The sequence below is a fragment of the Penicillium robsamsonii genome, assembly GCF_028829455.1.
Source record: "Penicillium robsamsonii strain IBT 29466 chromosome Unknown utg000003l_segment0_segment0, whole genome shotgun sequence".
NCBI classification, from domain to species: Eukaryota; Fungi; Ascomycota; class Eurotiomycetes; order Eurotiales; family Aspergillaceae; genus Penicillium; species Penicillium robsamsonii.
The window spans coordinates 1,487,820-1,511,475 of record NW_026643221.1 but is presented as its reverse complement, the minus strand read 5'-3'; the positions used below and the strand labels follow the sequence as shown (position 1 = coordinate 1,511,475).

At 48.8% G+C, this 23,656-nt stretch overlaps 9 protein-coding genes across 9 annotated transcripts; 3 read left to right on the top strand and 6 right to left on the bottom strand.

Annotated features, from left to right (window-relative positions):
* Window positions 1–861: 861 nt before the first annotated feature.
* Window positions 862–3,663, bottom strand: N7447_005308 (anaphase promoting complex subunit 2; the record flags this gene model as incomplete). The annotated part of the gene is made up of 2 exons (XM_057229570.1): window positions 862–3,123; window positions 3,172–3,663. 2 exons carry the CDS (start codon window positions 3,661–3,663, stop codon window positions 862–864), a joined length of 2,754 nt encoding a protein of 917 aa, XP_057084660.1.
* A 568-nt stretch (window positions 3,664–4,231) lies between these two features.
* N7447_005307 (V-type ATPase assembly factor PKR1) lies at window positions 4,232–4,726 on the bottom strand (the record flags this gene model as incomplete). The annotated part of the gene is made up of 1 exon (XM_057229569.1): window positions 4,232–4,726. One exon carries the CDS (start codon window positions 4,724–4,726, stop codon window positions 4,232–4,234), a length of 495 nt encoding a protein of 164 aa, XP_057084659.1.
* Window positions 4,727–5,809: 1,083 nt separating this feature from the next.
* Window positions 5,810–7,715, top strand: N7447_005306 (sugar porter family MFS transporter; the record flags this gene model as incomplete). Its single annotated transcript, XM_057229568.1, has 5 exons — window positions 5,810–6,335; window positions 6,408–6,880; window positions 6,932–7,277; window positions 7,330–7,406; window positions 7,470–7,715. The coding sequence occupies 5 exons, from the start codon at window positions 5,810–5,812 to the stop codon at window positions 7,713–7,715; spliced, it is 1,668 nt and encodes a 555-aa protein (XP_057084658.1).
* Window positions 7,716–8,081: 366 nt separating this feature from the next.
* On the bottom strand, window positions 8,082–9,351 carry N7447_005305 (tyrosinase family protein; the record flags this gene model as incomplete). Its single annotated transcript, XM_057229567.1, has 5 exons — window positions 8,082–8,329; window positions 8,380–8,828; window positions 8,892–8,977; window positions 9,041–9,194; window positions 9,263–9,351. 5 exons carry the CDS (start codon window positions 9,349–9,351, stop codon window positions 8,082–8,084), a joined length of 1,026 nt encoding a protein of 341 aa, XP_057084657.1.
* A 1,130-nt stretch (window positions 9,352–10,481) lies between these two features.
* Window positions 10,482–11,606, top strand: N7447_005304 (uncharacterized protein; the record flags this gene model as incomplete). The annotated part of the gene is made up of 4 exons (XM_057229566.1): window positions 10,482–10,513; window positions 10,581–10,797; window positions 10,859–11,036; window positions 11,107–11,606. The coding sequence occupies 4 exons, from the start codon at window positions 10,482–10,484 to the stop codon at window positions 11,604–11,606; spliced, it is 927 nt and encodes a 308-aa protein (XP_057084656.1).
* A 1,330-nt stretch (window positions 11,607–12,936) lies between these two features.
* On the bottom strand, window positions 12,937–15,570 carry N7447_005303 (uncharacterized protein; the record flags this gene model as incomplete). The annotated part of the gene is made up of 3 exons (XM_057229565.1): window positions 12,937–13,425; window positions 13,498–15,195; window positions 15,256–15,570. The coding sequence occupies 3 exons, from the start codon at window positions 15,568–15,570 to the stop codon at window positions 12,937–12,939; spliced, it is 2,502 nt and encodes an 833-aa protein (XP_057084655.1).
* Window positions 15,571–16,127: 557 nt separating this feature from the next.
* Window positions 16,128–18,318, bottom strand: N7447_005302 (glycoside hydrolase family 15 protein; the record flags this gene model as incomplete). The annotated part of the gene is made up of 3 exons (XM_057229564.1): window positions 16,128–16,340; window positions 16,413–16,477; window positions 16,554–18,318. 3 exons carry the CDS (start codon window positions 18,316–18,318, stop codon window positions 16,128–16,130), a joined length of 2,043 nt encoding a protein of 680 aa, XP_057084654.1.
* Window positions 18,319–19,298: 980 nt separating this feature from the next.
* Window positions 19,299–21,159, top strand: N7447_005301 (putative nucleotide-sugar transporter; the record flags this gene model as incomplete). Its single annotated transcript, XM_057229563.1, has 2 exons — window positions 19,299–19,745; window positions 19,813–21,159. The coding sequence occupies 2 exons, from the start codon at window positions 19,299–19,301 to the stop codon at window positions 21,157–21,159; spliced, it is 1,794 nt and encodes a 597-aa protein (XP_057084653.1).
* A 391-nt stretch (window positions 21,160–21,550) lies between these two features.
* N7447_005300 (DNA-(apurinic or apyrimidinic site) lyase APN1) lies at window positions 21,551–23,386 on the bottom strand (the record flags this gene model as incomplete). Its single annotated transcript, XM_057229562.1, has 5 exons — window positions 21,551–22,469; window positions 22,519–22,653; window positions 22,709–22,828; window positions 22,890–22,926; window positions 22,987–23,386. The coding sequence occupies 5 exons, from the start codon at window positions 23,384–23,386 to the stop codon at window positions 21,551–21,553; spliced, it is 1,611 nt and encodes a 536-aa protein (XP_057084652.1).
* Between the last annotated feature and the right edge of the window lie 270 nt (window positions 23,387–23,656).

Sequence of the window (23,656 nt, the reverse complement as noted above, 5' to 3'; positions counted from 1 at the left end):
AAATCGAAAACTTGCATTATTGCGGTATCGAAAATTACACGGCAAAAGCTCTAGAGTATATATAAACCTCACAAGTTTACTAAATTTCTTTAAACTCCCTAGAGTGTAGAGATAGCATATAAAAAGCATTCAGCTATAAGGAAAAGTCCACACAAACCATCGTTGTTTGAGATATCAAATTGTAATTTATCGCATTTACTATGTGTTTTGGGGTGGACCACTGGCTTACATGGACCACCCGCTTACCGAATATGTTATGTTATCTTAATAAATTACACTACAGTTAGCTGTATTCTTGTACATAGCAAATGAATTTGGTGATCTTCTGCCCCCTCTAAGATAGTAGATTAAGAATCGCCAGCGGAGAATATTAATGCACAGCCAATCTGAAACTATGACTGTCTATTGACGGTCAGGAGCTGAACACCATGCTGTTTGAGCGGATCTCTTGTTCTTGCCATGAGATAGCTCTCCGTAACCCGGTGTCCGATCTCTCTTGGGTTGATTTACACTCTTCGTTCCTCATTGTTTGTTGCCGAGTGCCTGTTTCCCATTATGTTTATTCTCTATAGTTGTGTGGCTCAGGTCAGACCAAACCCTGTGCTGCAAAGGATTGTGGGGGAAAGCAAGTCAAATTACTTGAAGGATGGAAGTTGTGTCTGAATATGTGAGTAAAGCGAGTTGATGTGATAAGGAAGAACATGAAAAAATGTCAGGCAGATTTAGATGTGAAGACCCTACACCTACCTAGCCTATCTATCATTCATAAATCATATTCTTTAAAGGGTATTTTGTACATCTGTTCCAGCAACGCCAAAGAAAGAGAAGAAAAAAAAGCCCACACTCAATAGACGCCTGGTGCTAATGCACGATCTTGTAATTACCCCCATTGACAATCTCCAATTTGCCCTTCGAAACCATACCACCCAAGAACTCGCGCAACTCCTCGTTGCTGAAGGGGAACCCACCAGGAACGGCTATCTTCAGCATCATAACAATCCGATTCAGAGCCATTGGTCCTTGATTCGTGAGCATGCCCACAATGAACTGCCAATGGACATTCATTTTCTCCATGGCAGCCGCCTCGGCGGATTCCTTTGCTGCCGCTGCTGCCGCTGCTTCAGCCGCTGCGGCTGCGTTGGCCGTGTCGCCTGCTTCGCTGTCCGAGGCGTCGCTAAAGTCACCGGCTGTGTGCGCATGGTGTTCCTCCTCTTCTGTGGGGAGGATTTCCAACACGCGGAACGTGTCGCGGTGTACTTCGGTGAGGATGCGCTTGCTGACCCAGAAGAGACAGGCGCTGCGTACAAGGGGCGGTGTCATCTCGAGCTCGTCGGCGAGTTCCGGGATTGTTTTTGTGGCGGGTTCGCTTGAGTCAGACTGGAAGGCATAAATTACGGTTGCTTGCCAGGTTGTCACTTCGTCTTTGAAGGTATGGTTCTCCAGCTCCAGCTCGACGGTGACCTGACCCAGCGCGTTACGCCACATGAGCTTGCGCGAGTCCTTGCGCTTTTCGAAGCAAGTCGCGTACCGCTCTTGCAGTTCGATGATTTCATCGGGGACCTTGAATTCTTGCTCTTGGAACTCCGGCCAGAAGAAGCGTGATAGAATCTTGGCGTGGAGTTTTCCAACGCCTCCTTCCTTCCGATGTCCAGACAATATCTGATCATTCCGTACGGTGAGGTCGAGACGTCGCGAGTCGGCGATATCTTTCAGCATCACCTCACATGCCTGTAGTGCCGAATCACCAAATCGGACCTTCAGGAGCTCTAGTACTGTAATCTCTTGGTCGTAGTTCTGGCGTTTTTGGATGAGGCGGTCGGCGAGAAGAGTCTGCATTTCCTTCACGAAGGTTTCCTTCGAGTCGAACAAGCTAACCAGACTGTCAATGACATCTACACTCCTCGACTTTTTATAGTCGGGAGCAGCATCAACTGGATCAGGCACCCAGTACAAATCGTCATAGTCTAGTTCGCTCCTATTGTTTTGCATGGAATGCTGGTGGACCTTGGTCAGCTCTGCCGCCAGCTCTGTCAAGGTGTCGCCGGTAGTTGCCGGTCCATCGGCTGCCGTGGGGTCCGCCAATAGACCACTAACAATCACCTTGACGGTGTCATCGCGGTCTCTCAGGTATCGTCGGATCGGTCGAGCGATGCGATCCAGCAGAACACCCTTGGGGTCCAAGATATGGAATGCTCGAATGATCGAGATGTAAACCTGCAAGATTTCAACTGTGGAAGCACCGGGGTGCAGCAACCGCTGAAGCAAGTTAATAGAAAAGAAATGCGTCACATACAATCGTGCTCCAGACGAGTTGCTTGTGAAACGTCGCAGATCCTCCACCGCCCCGCTGCTGACAGGCCAATCAACAACCACATCAAAGAGCTCACTAACTCGCAGCTTTCCCAGCCGGGCAATACCTATCACTTGCCACTTTTCAACGTCGCGAAAGCTCACTTCCATTGCCCCGGATTGGGTTCCAGTGGGGTCGGAATGGATGATGGCAAGAACCTGCACAGCCAGCCGTGCATAGACATTTTCGACCCATTGTTCCAGGTGCTGCGGTGCGGTTGAGGGCGACTCCCACTCACCCGCGTATGCAGCGCGAATGAAGTCTCCCATCATAACGTTCATCACGTTGGCGAAGACCTTCTGGGCCTGGTCACCGCCAAGACCGACAAGTTGCAGACCGTTGAGAAACGCCAAAAGTCGATCCCGTGCCATGGTCACACAGCTATTTTCCCCCTCTGTCATCATATGTGTCTGGGCTTCGGGTGACTCTTGCCTCCAGTCTTTGTACGAGACAGAGTATGCCCGTTCCATCTCCGTTCCATCAAGACTCATTCTGTCCGCATCAGAATCCTCGTCTAAGGTATCGATGCCTAAGATAATCACAGCATCTTGCGTAAGCTCTCTGGCGAGAAGCGGCGAAATCTTCTTCCATGGTAGACTGTATTGAACCACTGTATGAAAGGCACGCTGTAGTTGAGCCAAGAACCCTCCTGGGTGGGGAGTAGCTATTAACGGAAGCAGGTATTGCACGACGGGAGCGAGATAGATCCGACGCGCAAGCTGTAGGCAGTCCACGATTGTGCGGAGCAGACCTTCTCCCGGGGACTTCAACAGCTGCAAGAACGTTAGCATGGACAGACCAACCAAATTCAATTTTCATACCTTAGATAGCCCTGTCCGAAAATTAACCAGAAAATGCCTCCGAATATCATTCCCATACCATTCAAACAACGTCCACGGAGAAGCTCGCATAAGATACTCCAGCGCCTCGGCCATCTCCTTCGACGGAGGGCTGAGCCGGTTCCATTCTTTCAACACCTGGGTTCCATCGGTATTCCGGAAGTTGTAAAGTAACTCGAATCCCAGATTGGGCACAGATAGAAACTCTTTCGCCGCCTGTCGCGCCTGGTTTAATGTGTCTTCCTCTGGGGATGCAGCGTCTGTCGATCCCCCAATCGTCGCAAATGAGGTTGATTGCGAGTCTGCTTTGAAGGTCGATGAGGAGTCGGTGGATTCTTGGAATGACGCGATTGGTGTCTGCTCGTGTTGGAAATCCGAGGTCGACTTCGGCGGGTGGGCTTCGAGAGACGCGGGGGAGAAGACGGAGCCGCAGACGCGCCTACGTCCCACATTGAGGGGTACGGTTGAAAGCATTTTGATCAAGGGACATCGGACATTGTGAGATGCAGCTCGCTGTTAAGTTTTTGGGTTGCTGCTTCGATTGTGTTCGATGGTTGCCTCTGTTATGTTGCGACGGAGTTCAATGTTTGGATTGAAGGAAGGTCACGTGGATGCTTTGCTAAAGCTTCAACTCCACTGGTTTTGTTTACATACTCACTTTTGTACGGTAAATGGGTTGTTTTTATTGTTATGTTATTGTTAATGAATGTATTCAGAGAGAAATAGGGTATTGAACTCCTGCTGAAATCAAAACCAAGCGCGAGCTGCTGTAAACTTCACCATCTACATAGTATGGGGTATCGATCCAAGACAAATAGACAAGAGGGCATTGCGTATATACGAATCCAAATCCAAAATCAAATCCAGATCCCAGCCACGGTATGCAAAAGGTCGAGACAGAGTTTGTATCACCATAAACGCGCCCTACGCATTCGTTGCAAGGTCCGGGACCTGGTGAGCATGCAGTGTGCAACCATGTTCCACTGAGACTTGTGTAGATATTTCGAAGCAACGTGTTGCATCCTGGAGTGCCAAGTATCCCTCAAGACTGAGTATCATCAACCTTCTCCCACTCACTATCAGTGCTCCCATACCCAGATCCCTCACCACCGGCGTTGGGCCGCTTCTTGTGATCGCGCGCCGTAGGCAGCAACCCAGACGTTGCACTCCCAGTGGTGACAGCAGTAGACTTATCTGTCTTCTTGGCGACGACGGCTTCAGTCTCCGTGTCGCTGTCGGCGCTTTCTCCTACGGGGCTCTTCCGGCGCGTCTTCGCGTTGTCACCCTCTTGTTTTGCTTTCTCGGCCTCCTGCGCCTGTTGGGCAAGCTGCACCTCGGCGGCGAACCAGTTGATGGCCCACCATAGTCCAGCGCTGATGGTGGATAAGGCGACAAAGTGGAGGCTGTAGGTGGCTAGGAGGAGTGCAAGGAAGATAAGCTGGAGTGCGGCGAAGGTGACGTTGGTTGCGATCAAAAGCGTTGGGGTGGGTCCTGGGGTGAAGATGCTGGACCACAGGTCCCCCATGAAGGAAGCCATTATTTGCAAAATGAAGTGGGAAATCGAAGGTTGCAGGGTGAGGAGGGTCGGGAACTGGAATCCGTGGGGGGAAAATGGTTACCGGAAACGACACCGCTCAGCTTGGGCTTTTCTCCACGTCAAAGTGGACAATGAATTCCGAACTTCTCAAGGGGATTTTTCGGAATCTAGGAATCTACCCTACACCCCGTGGGGAATCTGCTCTGGATATTATCTAAGTACTCTACTTATACTGACTATTTTGCCTATTCTGCCTATTCTACTTATTAATTCAGTCAGATGAAGGGATCAGGCCCATGTCTTACACCATCACGGGATAGATCGGCTTATAGTCACTTGACTTTCCGAAATGCATGCCCCGGCCCGAAAATGATAGAGTTCTAATCATACATATGTATATGTATCTTCGAACTTGGCAGGTTTCGTCACTGCATCTCGTGATAGTGATTGCTTTGTTCAACCCCTGTTGGATATCTTACTATCTATATATAGGCAAATGTAGAGTGAAAGGATAGCAGAAGCTGATATCAATACTGAAGATGTAGTGACAACCACCATACTATTTCTAGGGTCAAAGCAAAAGCGGATATGCCCTACAGGGATAGGCTTGTCTTCCACTTGACCTATCCTGGCCTGGGCCAGGCGCAATAAAGTTGTGGCTGAGAGCTTTATTTCTCAAAGGCCGAGTATAGACACAAAAGGAAGTTGAAACGTCCAAGAATTGTACCAATAGCCGCCACCAATCGACGACATGCTATTGTCCTTCTCCGTGTTTTCCCCACAATCGCAAATGGTGCCGATCTTCCCCAACCCCGCTGGCCGAACCGGTTACTTCGTCATCTACCCCGACTTGGATCCCGAGCCCTGGTCTCATTGGGTTTTCTAGCCGGGGGAGGGGCACGCTCCCTATAGGCCCCAATTCACGGAGGAAACTAACCTTTTATACTACCCCAGCATGTTAATTTGGGGGAATGGGTATAAATATCGGAGTGCCTCCTGGGTACAGTGTGAATATCAAAGCGTTTGCCGCTTCAATCACATAATCTTCGAGTTCTATAACTCCCCTCTCAATCTCCATTCAAAATGGCTGATGACATTCCCGCTACAAAAGAACTATCCCATGATCCCGTGGTGGATGGCTTCTCTCACCATGCCGACAACATTGCCTCAGACCGCGAACCCTATGGCCCACCCGGTCTGCGCGGTCTGGCAGCCAACCCGTTCGTGGTCCTGTGTGCCGCCTGCTCAACGCTAGGTGGTTTGCTTTTTGGTTATGATCAAGGTGTTGTGTCGGTGATTCTGGTCATGGACCAGTTCTTGGCGGAATTTCCGCGGATAGAAGAGGGTAACCCGGGCTCAGGCTTTGCGAAAGGTTTGTTGACGGCGATGATTGAGTTGGGGGCTTTGATTGGTGCTCTCAACCAGGGCTGGATTGCGGATAAGATCTCGCGACGGTATTCGATTCTTGTCGCCGTTGCCATCTTCACTGTTGGCTCTGTGCTTCAGACTGCTGCCTATGGTTACCCCATGTTGACGGTGGCTCGGCTAATTGGCGGTGTCGGAATCGGAATGTTGTCTATGGTTGCACCATTGTACATCTCCGAAATAAGTATGTATTCTCCTCGGAGGGTTCCTTCCTCATATATGTAATATACATGCTTATTCCAATCTCTCCTACTAGGTCCCCCCGAATGCCGTGGTACTCTCCTGGTTCTCGAAGAATGGTGCATTGTCCTCGGCATTGTGATTGCCTTTTGGATTACCTATGGCACACAATACATGGTCGGTGAATGGGCATGGCGCCTCCCTTTCCTACTTCAATTGATCCCGGGTTTTGTCCTCGCTGCCGGTGTATACGCTCTTCCGTTCTCGCCCCGTTGGCTGGCTTCAAAGGGTCGCGATGAGGAAGCTCTTGAGAGTCTTTGCAGACTCCGTTCCCTGCCAGCCTCCGACAGGCGCATTCGACAGGAGCTTATGGATATTCAGGCCGAAGTTCGCTTCCACCAGCAAATGAACAGGGAAAACCATCCAGATTTACAAGGTGGTGGCACAAAGAACTCCATTCTGCAGGAGATTTCATCGTGGGCCGATTGCTTCAGGAAGGGCTGCTGGCGTCGTACTCACATTGGTATTGGACTGGGATTCTTCCAACAAGTTAGTTCTTTGTATGTGGAGATAACCGACACATGCTAACCACATGGATAGTTCATCGGTATCAACGCTCTGATTTACTACTCTCCCACCCTCTTTGCGACAATGGGTCTCGATTCGAGCATGCAACTGATCATGTCCGGCGTCCTCAACGTGGTACAGTTAGTGGGTGTCACCACTAGTATCTGGACTATGGACGTCGTCGGTCGTCGCAAGTTGCTTATAGTTGGCGCAGCTCTCATGGCCGTATCCCACATTATTATTGCTGCTTTGGTCGGGATTTTTTCTTCCGATTGGCCGTCCCACAAAGCAGAAGGGTGGACCAGTGTGGCCTTCCTACTATTCTACATGCTTGCCTTTGGGGCTTCCTGGGGTCCTATCCCGTGGGCTATGCCTTCCGGTGTGTCTTTCTTCTTTCATCCTGTTATCAAGCGCCAATCTAACATAGTCAGAAATCTTCCCTTCTTCCCTTCGTGCAAAGGGTGTTGCTCTTTCAACTTGCTCCAACTGGCTCAACAACTTCATCATTGTAAGTTTCTCGTTGTCATTATTAGGTTACACCATGTGTCGAAGTTGCTAATTATCCATGCAGGGCCTCATCACCCCGCCTCTCGTCCAAGACACCGGTTACGGTGCTTACGTCTTCTTCGCCGTCTTTTGCATACTCGCCGGAATGTGGACTTACTTCTTTGTGCCAGAAACCAAGGGTCGAACTCTCGAGCAGATGGACCATGTGTTCAAAGACAACTCTAGCGAGGAAGAAAATGCTAAGAGACGCGTGATCGAGAACGAGCTAATTCGTGCCCAGTATGAGAATGCGCACCGGGAGTTTGCATGAACCGGCCTGCTTTGCCATATATATATCAATTGAGCACTAGCGAACTCTCTTAGATACCCCCCTTTTTTTAAACTTACCATAAACATAGAAATACTACGATATTACGATTATACAAATGGAAAGAATAATTGATCAATCTTGTACTTGCCTAGCGTGGCTGAGATCCAAACTGAGATTTGCGAAAGCTTTAAATTTCGTTGCGAGAATCAATGGGCTTCAGGCATATAGTACATGTATGTACTGTATTGCTACGTTCTGTAGAATTGTCTATACAGCTTGAATTTATTGGTTTCTATACAAAGAGAAGTATGATGTACAGTATGATGTACCTCGTTACATAAAGCCTTTCTGTGCACCTGCATACCTTTAGCTTTTACCATTATTCCAGTAGCTATAGCACAAAGTACCACCCTCAGTATTAAGCAAACTCTCAAGTGTAGCGTTGGGGGCGAGCTTTCCAATGTTGATCTCGAAATCGAGGGTAACATTCACTCCAGTATAATCCATCGACTTTACAGGGCCCCCAACTTGATGGTAGCGAGTCGGCAGGTCCTTCTGCTGCCACTCCCAGAAGATACGATCAACATTCCCGTGGTGTAGATAGAAGAGAGGATCTAGGCTTATCAGCACACACAGTCATAGTAACCAAGAGAAGAAAGCTTACCACCAGGGCTGAGAGCTTGGTCACCCAATGTTCCGAGCACGCCCCCAACACCGAAATGCCCACCGCCATGGATATTAGGCTGAGTGAAGGCAGGAATATTTTCAAGTGCCCGTGCAAAAGTGGTATAGTCAGACTGGGCCTGCACATGGTCTACGAGACTTTGGCGTGAGAAGAAGTTCATAATCGATGGGATATAGTCACGACGAAGGCAGTCGGGTTGTCCCTTGGGATGACCAACGGCAAGCATGAAGTTAGGAGGAGCAAAGGGACCATCCTCAACACAACCGCCACCAGTTCGGCCGGTCAGATTCAAGGGGTTCTGCGTCTCGTTGGCCGGCATGTATTTGCCGTTTCCTCCGAATCCTCGGACAGGGTCGAAGATGTCGGTCTCAAAGATGGCCATGGAGCTGTTGTCTGTCGAGGATGCATCCAGGGACCAGTTCCAGTAGCTGTGATTGGGGTTAGTGGATTATTTCCTAGGCATTTACAAACGACAGAAAGTGTATTCTTACGGCTGGCCACCTTGGTAGCCACACTCTTCTCGTAGAGCCTTCTCATAGGTAGCGAGGTAGTATCGATGCCAGAGGACGAAGTGACCCTATGCATAGTGATGTGATCAGCATGATCAACAATCGATAGATCGGGAAAGATGAGCACTTACCACCCAGTGAATATTGGGGGTTTGGTCACTGTGCGTAGCTTGGAAATCATCGAAATGCGTAACTACATTCTCGAGACCAGTCATAGCTGGCCGTGCCGCCAGGCAGCGAACTGCACGGATATAGTCGCGGCGTTCGCGCATACTCAGATCTCTCCTGAGAAAAAAAGCAAAAAGGTCAATATTGAAAAGCCAAATCAATTCAGCCTCCGCCATGTGGCTTACCATTCTTTACGCAATGGGGGGTTATTGCATGAAGCAACGCTGTCCACCAGAAGCAAAAGCCCTAGCGAAATGAACTTGATCAAATGCATTTTTGGTCATCTAAAATTTGCACGCTCGACCAGATGGAGGGAGAGGTGTTCTTTTAACATCTCGGGGCCGATCTGGACTATCACATATTAGGTGAGCAACGCTAAAGCGGCTTTTCCGGCACATTCAACCATGTGGCCCGAGACTAAGTACTGGAGGTTCAGGCATTCGTGTAAACAAAAGCCTTCGGTTTATCCCTTCCGGTTATGTACACAGAGACGGCTGCCTTTCCAGCTGTCCAAGCTATTCTTTCAGATTATCTCGGTACTCATACACATTTGCATTGAGATCTTGGCGAAATTGGCCGTTGGCAGTCACATAAGATTATATGTACAGACGCTAGCCCAGATTTTCCTTTGGTCGATTTTGTCGGACACATCATAATTCGAGCTACTCTACTCCGTATCCTCACCAATATGCCCTAATGATAGCGCGTTCGCAAATTGATCCGAGCCCTCGAATCTCCCTGCCAAGTCTCTATAAGCAGGGGGGAGACTACCCACCAATGGTTGTACAGTTAGCTTTTTACATTTGAACTAGCACCCGCATTAGCGTAGGGCCATCTGCATCCTGCAAGGTAGGTAAAACCTAGATATAATCTACTGGACTTCCAATGTCATAGAATACAGTATTGTATATTAATTCGGATTCTGTGATTCGTTGCCTTGTTCATTTGGAGTGGGAATTTTGGGAAAACAATTGAACTTGATTCATTGCTTGAAATTTGGCCAGATATTCTATACAATGGTTTAAGTAATAATAGCATATGCTCCGTATTCAAGGGGCTTCTAGCCGGCTTTTAAAAGTATGTGGAGTAACGCGCATGGATTATTACCTCGCTAAGGTGATATAAGATAAATGACCCAGCCTCTCGCACATATGCACGTATAGCTACCAACGCTCTCACGAACTCAAGTTCGATTCTACCTCTATCTGGTCCATCATGGCCGGGATAACAGCAAGCAATGGCTCGTTACAGCCTGCCTTTCTTGCGGTCATGACCTTGCTACTATTGCTCTCATGTATAAGCGTCCTGCTGAGAGTCTACTGCCGGGTGTTTCTCGTGCATAAGGTTGGACTGGACGACTACCTAATAGTGGCAGGGTTGATCGTAACAATTAGCATGGGCATAATGAATGGCTTCCATGTCAGTCTGGGCACAGGGTTAGTCTTTTTGCTGGTCTATCATATCTCCCCCTCAATGGCCTCGCTAACAGGCATCATACCTCAGTCGTCACCTCAGCGATTTACCCTTGGAGGAAGTTCTCATACCAACACTCAAGCACTGGTATGTTTACCAGCTTGTCTATCCCCTCTCAGTGGGTATGGTCAAGTTCAGTATCTTGGCACAGTACTATCGTATTTTCGCTCTCAAGCAATTTCGAATAGCCACCATTGGGGTCGGACTCTTTGTCTTCGTCTACACTATCACTTGCATTTTTGTCAATGTGAGTGTGCTACTCTGACATATCCCCCTATCAATTCATGTTCTGATATGACCCCGTCAAGGCCTTCGAATGCCACACGAAACCCTGGCGCGCATGGGATCCAAGCTTCCCCGAAGGCTGTAACAATCTCCCCAAGGCTTATTTCTCCACAGCCGGGATCAATATCCTCACAGATGTAGTAATATTGATCATGCCGCTACCACTACTCATGAAACTTAACCTTCGCAACAGGCGAAAATGTCAGCAATTCCCTCTCAGCCTATGTGCACTCCCCACAATAAAAAGTTATAGGCTAATCACAAATTCTAGCAACAGACGCACTCATCGCCATTTTACTGACCGGGACATTCGCTTCTGTCGCCTCCATCATCCGCCTAAGCGCACTATACAAATACACAATAACAAAAGACGTCTCCTACGATGCGATCCAAATCCTCATCTGGTCGCAGGTCGAAGTCAACGTCGCCATCATCTCCGCATCTGCCCCCTCCCTACGTCCCTTGTTCAACAATACCTTCAAGGGCTCATCTTATGCCCGCTCTTGCGGACAAGCTCCGTGCCACGACGCGTCTTGGACTCCACACGACTATGATGCGGCGGTATCGCAGACGTTGCGGCCGGGGGATGATAGGGCTTTTGAGATGTGGACGAATGAGGACGGCGATAAGAGTGGGCCTGTTGATGGTTCGGGCTTGAGGGTGGTGCCATCGCATACTGATAGGCATAGCAGTCAGAAGATTATGCTGGAGCCTGGGTCAAATATTATGAAGACTGTTGTTATCGAAATGAAGAGCGAGAGGGGTGACTGATCTATAGCCGTTTGGGGACTTGTTTTGTATAAATTGGAACATAGGTACATAGTATGTATAAAATATACCATGAGTGCCCTAATCAATTATTATGAGAACGCCAACTTTATGGCGATAAAAGCCAATAGGACCAAAGTCCCACGTATCATGTTAACCCGCTTGCATTCTTATACTGCTTGTGGCTATTGGGCATATCACCTAAACGGGGTCATTTCCAAACTAACCAGGCCCTGGCGATAAATTTGCGGCGTTTCTTCCGCGGTCGATCATTGACAAAGTGAAAACACCTTTGGAGCAAAGCAATCTACACTTTCCTTGAGGAACCCTTTCTTCACTGGATAGAGACCATGAGCTTACTGGGGACTATACCACATACACTGTGAGTCTGATAGGCCTCTTACAGTCCATTTTTGAGGTTAGTGTGACCCCCTTTGGTGTCAAGAATGGTCATAAAGAGATAACTTATAATAATCCAGACCAACACAGATCTTACATTCTCCGATTTTTGGTCTGGTGCCAAAAGATTCCTCTTCAAAAACATGATGATCGCAGCCTCAGTTCCCCTTCAGGTGTATGACTCTGCATTGACTTTTGCTCCACTATATTGTAAAGTACGAAAGATGTTTGAACATGAGCTTCCCCATCATATATCATGATTAACGGTCTTTGAAAGTCACTGGGGTGTGTTATTGCGCGCCATAGGCCACTGTTACCTACCAGAGATGAACTTCCCCCCAGATGGCCAGTCGTTTGCAACATGTTGGGAAGATCGAGTTAGCATGTGGGATACAGAGACAGGGTACCTCAGAACGTCTCTCGAGCTCTCTAGGCCTATCACTTGTTTTCTGTTTTCCCCGGATCACAAGCCATTAATTTCTAGATTGTTGGCTGTCTCGGCAGTGGCATGGGGCACGACTCTATGGGAGAAAAGATAGATGGGTGTTTCCAAACCACTGTACTGCATTGCATTCTCACTGGATGGGGAGCTGATGACTGTGGCAAGAACTACATCATGATACACTTGATGGGGAATGGTCTTCAGAGATAGGCGGGTTGTTGGTCCAAATGATATACAGTCACTTGACCATTGTGCAGCTAGAGCTAGATGTTGACATATAATATCCCCATTATATGCTAGATGTGATATTCCCATCAATTACTTTCAAATGAAATAAACCAACCTTGACTGAAAACGACTTGTCATTATTCCAAGGACAGCAAATAACCTTAGTGCTAAGCTAACACAGCCATGGTATCTCGTGTACTCTCCCCCGTAAACGCCGTAAATGGCCCAGACGACCCCTGCGCATATAGAATGCAAGCCATAAGATCACAAAACACCGTGGCGTGCCTTGAAAATGGAAACTTTTTCGTCGTAAAATAAAATCTCTTGTAGCCGGTACCGAATCCGCGAAGCACCCGGTTCTTCGTCGGGTTCGGTATCGTAGTCGTCCGGGCCACTGGAAAGGAGGTCTGTGTCAGCTGCTCCTGAGGCATCGTCGGAATCATCGCTGTCTTCTCCAGATTCGTGGTTGGTGTTGGCCCATCCTTCATCCTCGTCTTCGCTATGCGCCGGGGAATTATCAATCGCGGGGTTATCATCGAAATCTAATGGATTATCGTCATTTCTTGCTTCAAGAATTTGGTAGCATTTGACGTGGAGACCAATGTAGGCGATCTTCAGGTCTGGACGTATGCTGACGATGTCCAAAACTTGCAGCGCAAGCTCTTTCAAGTCACGGTGGACGGTATGGTGGATTTGTGGCAGATACAATGCACGAAGCTGGGGCATATTCGGCAATCTCTGGAGGAAGAAATGCTGCGGAGTCATCATTAGCACAAGCCCCCGAGGTCTGGTCGAAATATTTCATGCTAGACATCATTCTCTTACCCAATCACGATAATGCATCGCCATTCCCAGCTCTTTCAACTGCGGCATCTTTCCACTCGTGACAAATGATACCATGTCGTGGTTGAACATCCACTTGTGCCATCGTGTGCTTGAATACCCGGGACCAATTATACGGTCAGTGGCGTCAATCAATACCTTTCGCAGACTCTGCCTGTGCTTTCGCAGAATGTGCCTGTAGATAGCATCGATCTGCACAGCAGATTCGTGACCTGGGGCTTCATGCAAATAAACACTTTCCAGGGTATTCGGAGCCAGCGCATCCTTGATAAACAGTATAAGATAAGGCGAAACACTGTCCGTGCGGATATGTTTCAGATTTAGTGAGTATTCAACTGAGCTGGCGCTTACTTGATCATCTGGATCTTGTGGACGTTTTGCTGGCATCGCAGGAGGGGTATACTTCCGACGAAGGGCCCTCCAAAGCTTTTCATGATCCTCGCATCGCATAATGGTAAGAGTAGTCAATCCAGTCCAGTCAACAACCGGCAGTAGTGTTGGCACAGAAAGGGGTACGCGCTCCAGCTCGAGGATTTTGAGATAAAGCATGTCACAGTCAGGTTTGTAGGAAGGTAGCGGTGAGTGGGTGCTCCGGTTCGGCAAACCAGAGCTTGGTGTGGACCTTTTGTCCTTGGTTGTGCTGGCAGGCTGCTGTTCCCCATTTGGAGTGAATGGAGCTGCATTTCCCGTAGTGTTTGGTGGTTTGTTCATCGAACCGTCAGATGGCATCGACTTCTCTTCAAGGGAGGCGATTATAGTATTGTCCTGCTTTTTGTCAAGATTCCGCTGTGCTAAGATGCCAAGTACACCATCAGCTCTTGGCCAACTCGATGAGCCATCAGAGTCCTTCCCACAAAGCAGCCATGTACTCATGTGGGCCTTTTCGGCAATACCAATTCGGAGTTCAGACAGACAGCGACGTGACCGCTCAATGAGAATTGCCAGCTCCTCCACATAAGCGGGTTCATCTATGTCAAGAACAGCCACACTCTTGAGTGGAGGCAGTACGGACAAGGAAGGATGTTCCACATGTTTGTATTTCTGGAAGAGCCTCGTTGCCGCTGCCGAGGAACTGCGTAAAGCATTCTCCGAATTGTCATGCCAGCGCACCCAGATGCGCTCCAGGCGACAATCGTGCCCTGGCCGATCTGCCAATGATGCAAGCGCCAGCCAAATTTCACGGACCACTCCAGTCGGCATGTCCCAAACAAAGGCCTCGAGGTTCACCATCCGTGCAACTGCTAAGGCGACCAGCGTCCCTAGCATCTTACCCACCTCTTTGGTCACCGAGTATTCTTGTACCCAGCTGAGCGGGCCATTTCCAATAGAGAATGTGCGGGTATATTGGGCATAATGATTGCCTCGTCGTGACCAGATGCGTACTCCGTTGTCGCCAGGGTCCGAGTCCGGCTGATGATGAAGGTTATTGCAACCACACTTCGCACAGCTATTTTTGGCTTGGCCAGATGGAAATAACGGCATCCGATTGAATACATCCTCGCCCATGACCAATGTTGAAAGACCATAAGATAGAGCATCCACCCCCGAATAGTCATCCGTTGATGGGTTTAGCGACTCGGGCCAGACGATGTCGAAACGGGAGTACATATGCGGGATAGCTAGGGAATGAAGAGCAGAGCATGTAAGAGCGAGCGAGGTTAGGTCAGTCGTATGGGTCACCTATTGTACACCAAAACCGTAAGCTATCTATTCATGATCTGTGGGGAAGACCTGTGTTACCTCTTTAATGATCTCCTTCAAAATGTCCAAAGGTAAATCCAACAGCTGCAGAGGGGTGGCCATTTCCAGTTCGGGGGGGGTTTGATTTGGACCTTCTGTGCGGGGAGTTGTTGGAGTCGCGTCCTGTGTGGAGGATCGATTCAAGTCCTCTTGCTCCAAGCGCAATTTCCCTAAAGCTAGGGTTAGATTTTGCTTGGCAACGTCCTCAAGCTCCCTTGAAGCAGTGCTTGGGCTGGAAATAAAGTCCTCTTCATCCGATGACAAGGCGAGATCGGCGTTAGGCTTATCAGCCCAATGCAAGCTGGCGCCTGCCATTAGAGTGGGGATTCCTGTACGAACGCGGGGGTAATAAAGCACAATAGGTCAGTGGCGAAGACATCTCCAGCTAGAAGCTGAAGAGAAGCACACCCTGGAGGTTCTTTTGTTCAGATATTTTTGTTTTTGAACAAAAACAATCAAAGATGATATAAAGGGAATCTGGGGTAGCCGTTGCCACCCTGGAGCTCCCGGATGATCATCTGGACCGTTATGTAAGCATTCTGCACACCAGGACAAGGGTATAACTATAGAATATTTTGGCTATATAAGCTATATAAGGTGTATTATCTAGCTGTATTTGCCACAGCTACACAGATATCTCCCAATTCAAAACACCAATACTGTTCGGAGTTGAGCGGTTGGTTTATGTTACAGCCAATTTCTTCAAAAGTACATATTAGAGTGAATTGCGACTTAAATAACGAAAAGGAACAAAGTTGTATTTTGTTTTCTAACTGTAAGCAGAAAGTATAGAATTGCATCAATCAATTTTTTTAAAGACAACAGTATCATAGTCAGTCTATAGCTGCTACCGACTTGAGCGAGAGATGACTCTAGTCACCGACTCGTCCAACTCTTCCCAGATTAATTGCAGCGCTGATACAGGCCAGGTGGCTGAATGCCTGTGGAGAGTTGCCCATCTGCTCACCTGAAATGGCCACTTCTTCAGAAAACATGCCCAGATGATTCGCGTAGGACAGGATGTTATCAAAGTGCGAAAGCGCGAGTTTCCAGAGATTTGGAATAGGCACATCGTATTTGGCAGCCTGCATTTCCAATTTCAGCCCATGTCAGCATAGTTCAATGTTTCCTTTTTTGGGTAGTTTCATAAAACTTACACGAGCCATAGCTTCGACAAGCCAGAAGGTTACCATGATGAAAGCACCCTCGCCTCCTGTCATACCTGTACAACGTGAGTATCAGCACTTGTTCTAGAGTTTCAATAACTCAAGGTACTAGAAAACACAAATGGTACCTACCATCGTTGGCTTTCTCGTGGTCATATCGGAACACCATCTTAGCGCTGGACAGGCCCTCCTTCTCGGGACTTTGCAAAATCCTTTTCAGTGTGCTGATGAATCGCGGATCATTGGGCGCAACGAAAAATACCAAGGGTGCAATCAAGATGGATGCATCCAGGACCTCGCGACTCTCATAACTCTGGCAGAAATGGCCACGCTCTTCGTTGTACCCCTTGGTCATGATTTCGTCGTACATCTCGTCACGGACCCTGATCCATTCAAACCGATCCGGGCATGGTAGGCTAGCACGCTTCTCCGCAAGGCGAATTCCGCGATCCAGGGCCACCCACATCATGATCTTTGAATAGATAAAGTTTTGGATCTGGCCACGCGATTCCCAAATGGACATATCCTTCTGGTTTCGAACACCGACGACGTAATTGATCATGCGCCGGATAGAGTTCCATTGGTCATAGGTGATGGGGTTTCCATGCTTGTTGTACAGGTAGATACTGTCCAACAATTCGCCGTAGATGTCCAGCTGCGTGTGGAAGACGGCAGCATTGCCGATGCGAACAGGCTTACTACCTTTGTACCCATCGAGGTGGTCTAGTTCCACCTCGGGGATGTCGTACTCGCCCCGAATAGTGAACATTAGCGGCAAGAAGGGTTTCTTGCTGTTGGGATCAAGGTCCTGGAAAGCATGGGGGAAGACCCGCTCGAATATGAAGTTGACATACGCTTCCGCTTCTTGGCTGTAGCCCATTTTGAGAAAGACATACAGCGTGAAGGCTGTGTCACGCACCCAGGAGTATCGATAATCCCAGTTCCTGGCGCCTCCCACATTTTCGGGGAGCGAGAAGGTGGGTGCCGCGACGATTGCACCCGTCGGTTTGTAGGTCAACAGCTTCAGAATGAGGAGACTGCGCTCGACTGTCTCCCGGTAATGGCCACGGAAGGCACACTTGCGTGTCCAATCGGTCCAATAGTCGGATGTTTCCTCCTCCATTTTCAAGAGGTAGGCAGCCATGGTGGCCGAGCTGGGGACAGCCTTCTCGGGACTGTGCAACACCAGATGAATGGTCTGACCCTCCGACAGACGGATCCAGGCCACCAATCCGCGGCCACGGAGGCCATCTCGTTCTTCCAGTTTGAAGGATGCCGAGGGGAAACCAAGCTTATCTGATTCCCGTGAATCCGCAAAGATCTCGAGTTGCAGCCGCTCTGTCTCACTCTCGAAGTGGACGGTCTGCAGCCGGTGCGTAGACATGTCGTCATCCAGCTTTGCACGAGTGTTGTGTGAGTCTCGCGCATAATTAAAAGCCGGGAACAGTTGCACTTGCAATTCCATCGAGCCACGGCTACACTCTAGCTTTCTGACCAGGCCCGAGTGCTGCAGTCCCGACTTGAAGCGATTGGTGCCCGGTTCATTACAAGGACAGTATCCTGACAACAACCGGGATGCCTGCGCACCCTTTTTGGGTGTGACGGGAAAGTAGTCCAGCAATGTTGCGACGCCATCCTCATTGGTCCACCTTGTTTCAAGCAGGTTCGAGTATGGAAGATACCGCTGCTTGCTGTGGGCATCTACCACCGTCTTGTAGGGCTTCACGGAGAAGAACCCTCCTTTCTTGTCGTCAAGCAGGCGACAGAAAACGGTAGGAGAGTCAAAGACTGGCCAGCACATGTAATCCAAACTACCGGCCTTGCTGATCAGGGCACAGGTGTGCATGTCCCCGATCAAGCCGTAGTCCTCAATGGCATTGTACGCAGGTTCAGCCATGATGACAACGCGAGCGAACTATCTAAAGGAATCCGGTGCAAGTTCAGAATACCAGTAAGGTTTTTGATGAAGATCAAAGGCTTTTTTGCAGCATCAACCCAAAGAGGATGGAAGAGATGAAGGAGAAGGGCGGAAAATGAAAGCAGAGAGGTAGATGCAATGCCCCCATTGTCACATATCATCCGCATCCTCCGACATATATTATATCCGGAGCTAGAGGGAGACACCACGACATGATGATGTTAATGGATCTGAGGTCATGGCTATGCCAGGTGGGTTTAGGGCTTCTTCAGGGAGATAGAGATGATGAGCTCGACTAGACACACATTGTCATTTTTCAAATAAACTCATATTGAGAGTGAAAATCTGGCCTCTTTTGTCAACAAGCCGTGTTCAATCTAAGGCCACCGAGGTAAGTGGAATGATCAAGGAGGTTGGCTTTCGTTCACAGCTCGAAGTTGAGGCCGGAGGTTTCAGTCCACCAATGAGGACCTACAACCAAGAACATCTCCCAGCCCTCTCAAACCATTCAAACCATTCAAACCATTCAAACCCTTCAATATCGGAAGGACGAAATATCGAAATCTCATTGTTTTTTCCCGTTGACCCCGGATCGACCGGAGAGTGGGGATATAAAATGTGTAACCAATGAGAGGAGTTATTGAGAAAGGAGAGGGAAAGGAGAGTCCTGAAATGAACATCACCGCCCTTCAATTCCAAGTTTTGCCATTCCTCTGGATACATTTCTCCCCCATTTTCGTTCCTTTTTGTTTCATTTCTTGTTTTCTTGTTTTATTCTGTGAGCCTTCACTTTGGATTTCCAAATATCCCTACCCTGTTTCTTTGTCAGCATATTCCCCTGTCAACTCCCGAGGCTTTTTGCCCTCGTGCTCGTGTGACACTCTTATTCCGTCCACGTTAATGGAGATACATCTCGGTTCCGATCTTTTCATTTCCTCGTAACTGTCCCAGTTATTATAATGGGGCTCTCGGCCGGCGCCCACCACCGTCGGCGAAGCTCCATGCTTGCCGGGACAGGGCGATCCTCACAACCGGTTTTGGAGCGCAGAGATGACGCACTCTGGTCGCATGGAGATGGAGCAAATCACAAACGCGAAGAACAAGAACCTTTGACCGCAGAAGACACCGATGCGTCCGATAACATATCCACTACAGAGACTCTGGAGCTGGACCCGATGAGTTCGGATGATGACCAATATGACGAAGAAACGGGACTCACAACACATCAAAAACGTCAGCGACGTCGACGGCGAAAGCAGCGCCGCAGGTTGGACGCTCGAATCGCAGATGTCAAGGGTCAGGGTTCTATTCGCGAGATTCTGTCAGACAGAAACGTTGTCAAGAACCTGCTAATCAATGGCGGGCTGATTTTGCTGTGGTATCTCTTCTCGCTGTCCATTTCAATAGTAAGTGACTTTTTTTTATCGTGGCATTGGCGAGTCAAGAAGGAACTAATAATTGTCATGTTCGCAGTACAACAAATGGATGTTCTCCGAGAACGATATCGTCTTCCCTTTCCCTCTTTTCACAACGAGTTTACACATGGCTGTCCAATTCTCTCTCTCCGCTATAATACTCTGGATATTTCCATCGCTCCGTCCGAAACAACCGCCAGGTTCTGCGTCTACATCTCCCATCGATGGCCCCGAGCAACCGCAGCCCCTCGTATCCAAATTATTCTATTTCACTCGCCTTGTTCCGTGTGGTGCAGCAACCTCGCTTGACGTTGGTCTCGGAAATATGTCCTTAAAGTTCATTTCTCTTACTTTCTTAACCATGTGCAAATCGTCTGCACTTGCCTTCGTCCTATTATTCGCCTTCCTTTTCCGACTCGAAACACCTTCGATGAAATTAATCATCATCATTGCCACAATGACAATAGGTGTCGTGATGATGGTAGCTGGAGAGACGGCTTTCAACGCACTTGGCTTCGCACTCGTCATTGCGTCTGCGTTCTTTTCGGGCTTCCGATGGGGCCTGACACAAATTCTCTTGCTTCGCCATCCGGCTACTTCAAATCCATTCTCAACTCTCTTTCTCCTAACCCCTATCATGTTCCTTTCACTTATCACAATCGCGCTATCTATCGAGGGTCCGCGTGAGATTTACAAAGGATACCTCGCGCTCGCCAGCAAACATGGGGACCTATTTGGCTCGTTCCTTCTGATCTTCCCTGGAGTACTTGCATTCTGCATGATTTCCTCTGAGTTTGCGCTTCTCAAGCGTTCCTCGGTTGTCACTCTGAGTATCTGCGGTATCTTTAAGGAGGTAGTGACAATCAGTGCCGCAGGCATTATCTTCCACGATAAGCTCACAACGGTCAATGTGACTGGTTTGATCGTCACTATCAGCAGTATTGCAGCGTACAACTACATGAAGATTGCAGGAATGCGCAGCGAGCTACCGGAGAATGATTCATCGAGTCGCGAGTCGAGTCCTGCATCTGACACCGATGAAGGTGAGCATAGCAGTGGCGATCCGGGAGATTATCACCGAGTCGCCCATCAAGACTCTAGCATAATTAGCCCTGCACCGGGCGGCTACCTCAACGATGATCATCAATCATCATCAGCCGGTGACCAACGGCGCTCATTCCGAGTGCGCGCTAGCGGTTCCAGGCGAGGTCTCTCAATCTCGACTTCTATCATTCTAGAAGATGATGGGCCCGCTTCTCCTCTTAGATCAGCACCTGCGACTATCACTACAATGGCCGAGGCAGGGTTCCCCCACCTACATAACCCTGATCATGAAGCGTCGCCAGGTGTGCAATCGAGCTCGTCTGTGTCGCCCATTCGGAACCAAAATTTCACTCAACACTAGCATTTCACACTCATTCTTAACTACTCCTCTCTTATCTTGATCTACCTATATTGCACATGCATGTAGTTATCTTTTACATCCCTTGTCTCTTCGATGTTGGAGGGTCTGCGACCTACTCGAAGAGAACCTGTGGCTCTTGGAATCACATGTCTACTCTCACAAATATGAATTAGTCGAACTCTGGATTGACCAAAACACAATTTCATATTTCTGCTTGTATGAAGGGGGTTGTTTGGATTTTGGCTTTGGCTTAACTGATACCATCAATTGAATTCCCTACTTTCAACAGCTTCAGAACAGCTACATCTTTCACATCTTTGCTAATTTGAATTTGAGACATCTCGAGTATTGTAATGATTTTGTTCTTCATTTGGTCCGAATAATGTAGAAACTACATAGAAACCAAGCAAGCATCATTTCGCATCACGTTAGCAAACCTTTCCTCTGAGCTCAAGGAGACTACTCCTTCGCAGTGCCACTCTTCATCATGTCCATAAGACTCTTCTGCCCCTTGGTCTTTCCTGGCCCCTTTGCTTTTTTTTTTCTCATCTGCCTCGAGCTTACGCTCATACTGATCCTGGTGTTTCTCACGCTCCGCACGGCCCTCCTCCGAAAGCCGAGCCTCAAGAGACAGGAACTCTTCGCCCTCGGGGTCCATACCAATCAGCGACTCAAGTAGTTTGATCTCACCCGCCCACACACCCGGATCGGGAACAGCAGCTGCACCCGCACCAGCAGGTCTCTTGGGGCCCTTCTTTGGCTGTTTTTTCTTTCCAGACTCGCTCTCACTGCCACCAGCTACATCATCTCCATTTGCTACATTCTGTACCGGGACACGGTCAATAGGCGTCTCAAGGACCATAGGTAGCCCTTCAAAGCGCGGCTCGTTCATGACATTGTGGAACGCGCGTAGGCCGAGGAAACCCGTGCCGATATTGGCGTGCAGGTCGCGTTTGCTTCCACGCGGTGCCTTTGAGTCATTGAGGTGCAGAGCTCGGAGGAATTTGATTCCGATTAGCTCATCGAATTCGTCGAGGAAGGCTTTGAATCCGGCTGGGGATGTCAGATCGTAGCCGGCTGCGAAGCTGTGGCAGGTGTCAATGCAGATGCCAATACGGGAGTGGTGCTCTTTCGGGATTAGAGCTAGCAAGTCGCGGAATTCGGACAGTGCGCCGCCGATTGTGTTGCCGTGGCCACACATTGTCTCCAGGACGGGAACTACGGTCGTTGTTTCGGTGATGGCTTGGGTTAACATCTCTGCCAGGCGGGCAAGTGCTTCTGGCAAAGGTGTCTGATTGGCACTTCCGGGGCTTTGGTGTGTTAGTGTGCGCTGAGACAGTTTGTAGACGGTCGACTCACTGGAAGTTGTAAAGTGTGATTCCAAGTGCCTCGCACCGGCGGAGATCATCCAGGAAGGAGGTGTATGCTTGCTTGGATTTGGCTTTGTCGTTCTGGGCAAGATTGACAAGATATGAGCCGTGGGGGAGAACGTGTCTGGGTAGTAGGTGTTAGTGATCCATACGGGTGCAATCAGATTGAGGAAATTCACTTGGACGCATCATAACCCTTTTCCGCGCAAAGTTTACGGAACCGATCGCGATGGTCGTCCTGGAGAGCTGGGTTCTCCCATTTCCGCTGAGACTTCAAGAACAAGGCAAATGCATTCCCTCTAATACCATGATTAGAATTGATTCCAATCCTAAATCTGATTGGAAGACCTTCAAACTCACCCGATGTTCTCGCTATTATGTATAGAATTAAAAACGCCTGTTCGATGAGCATCGAGTTATTATGGAATTGAGACGATGAGATGGTGAGAACACTGACCTTTTGCAGCACTGACGTGAGCGCCGACAAACATGCGCAGACCCTTAGTCCGCGGTGCCAAAGGCATACTCTCAAGCTCTTGGTCCTTCTTAGACTTTCTCGCCTTCTTAGGTTTGACGTCTTCGTTGGACTCCTTAACTGGAGCCTTCTTTTTCTTATCCTTGGCAGTATCAACCAGAGGTGCCTCGTCGGCCTCCTTTTTCACTGTAGGAGCAAGTTCTTCGGCCTCCGACTCTGAGGCTTCTGGAGAAGAGGGCTCTTTCAAATTTGTAGTGGATTTCTGTCGTTTGGATCGTCTGGGTGGCGAGAGCTCAGATGTTCCATTGCTGAGATTCCGTTTATGGTTGACCTTGGATCCAGAGTCTTCGCACGCTGGCGACTCGGATTCTTGGCAACACATAGCACTGAAAATATCACGGTGTAGAGCCTCTTGAGCTAAGTGGGTAACCCTGATCGAAGACCCGAAGAAGTTGATATTGCCAAGCTTCGTGGATCAAGATAGGACCCTACACACTCTGAAGACTCCAAATAACCAAAATACAGATGAAGGCTGTATTTATAGAACAAATTGAGCTTGTAGAATAGATTAGCTTGAATGTTCGTCCGATGCTGTCAGTAGAGTATAAGGCTAGGAACCCAAGGAAGAAGTACCACGTGACTGTCCCCGGGG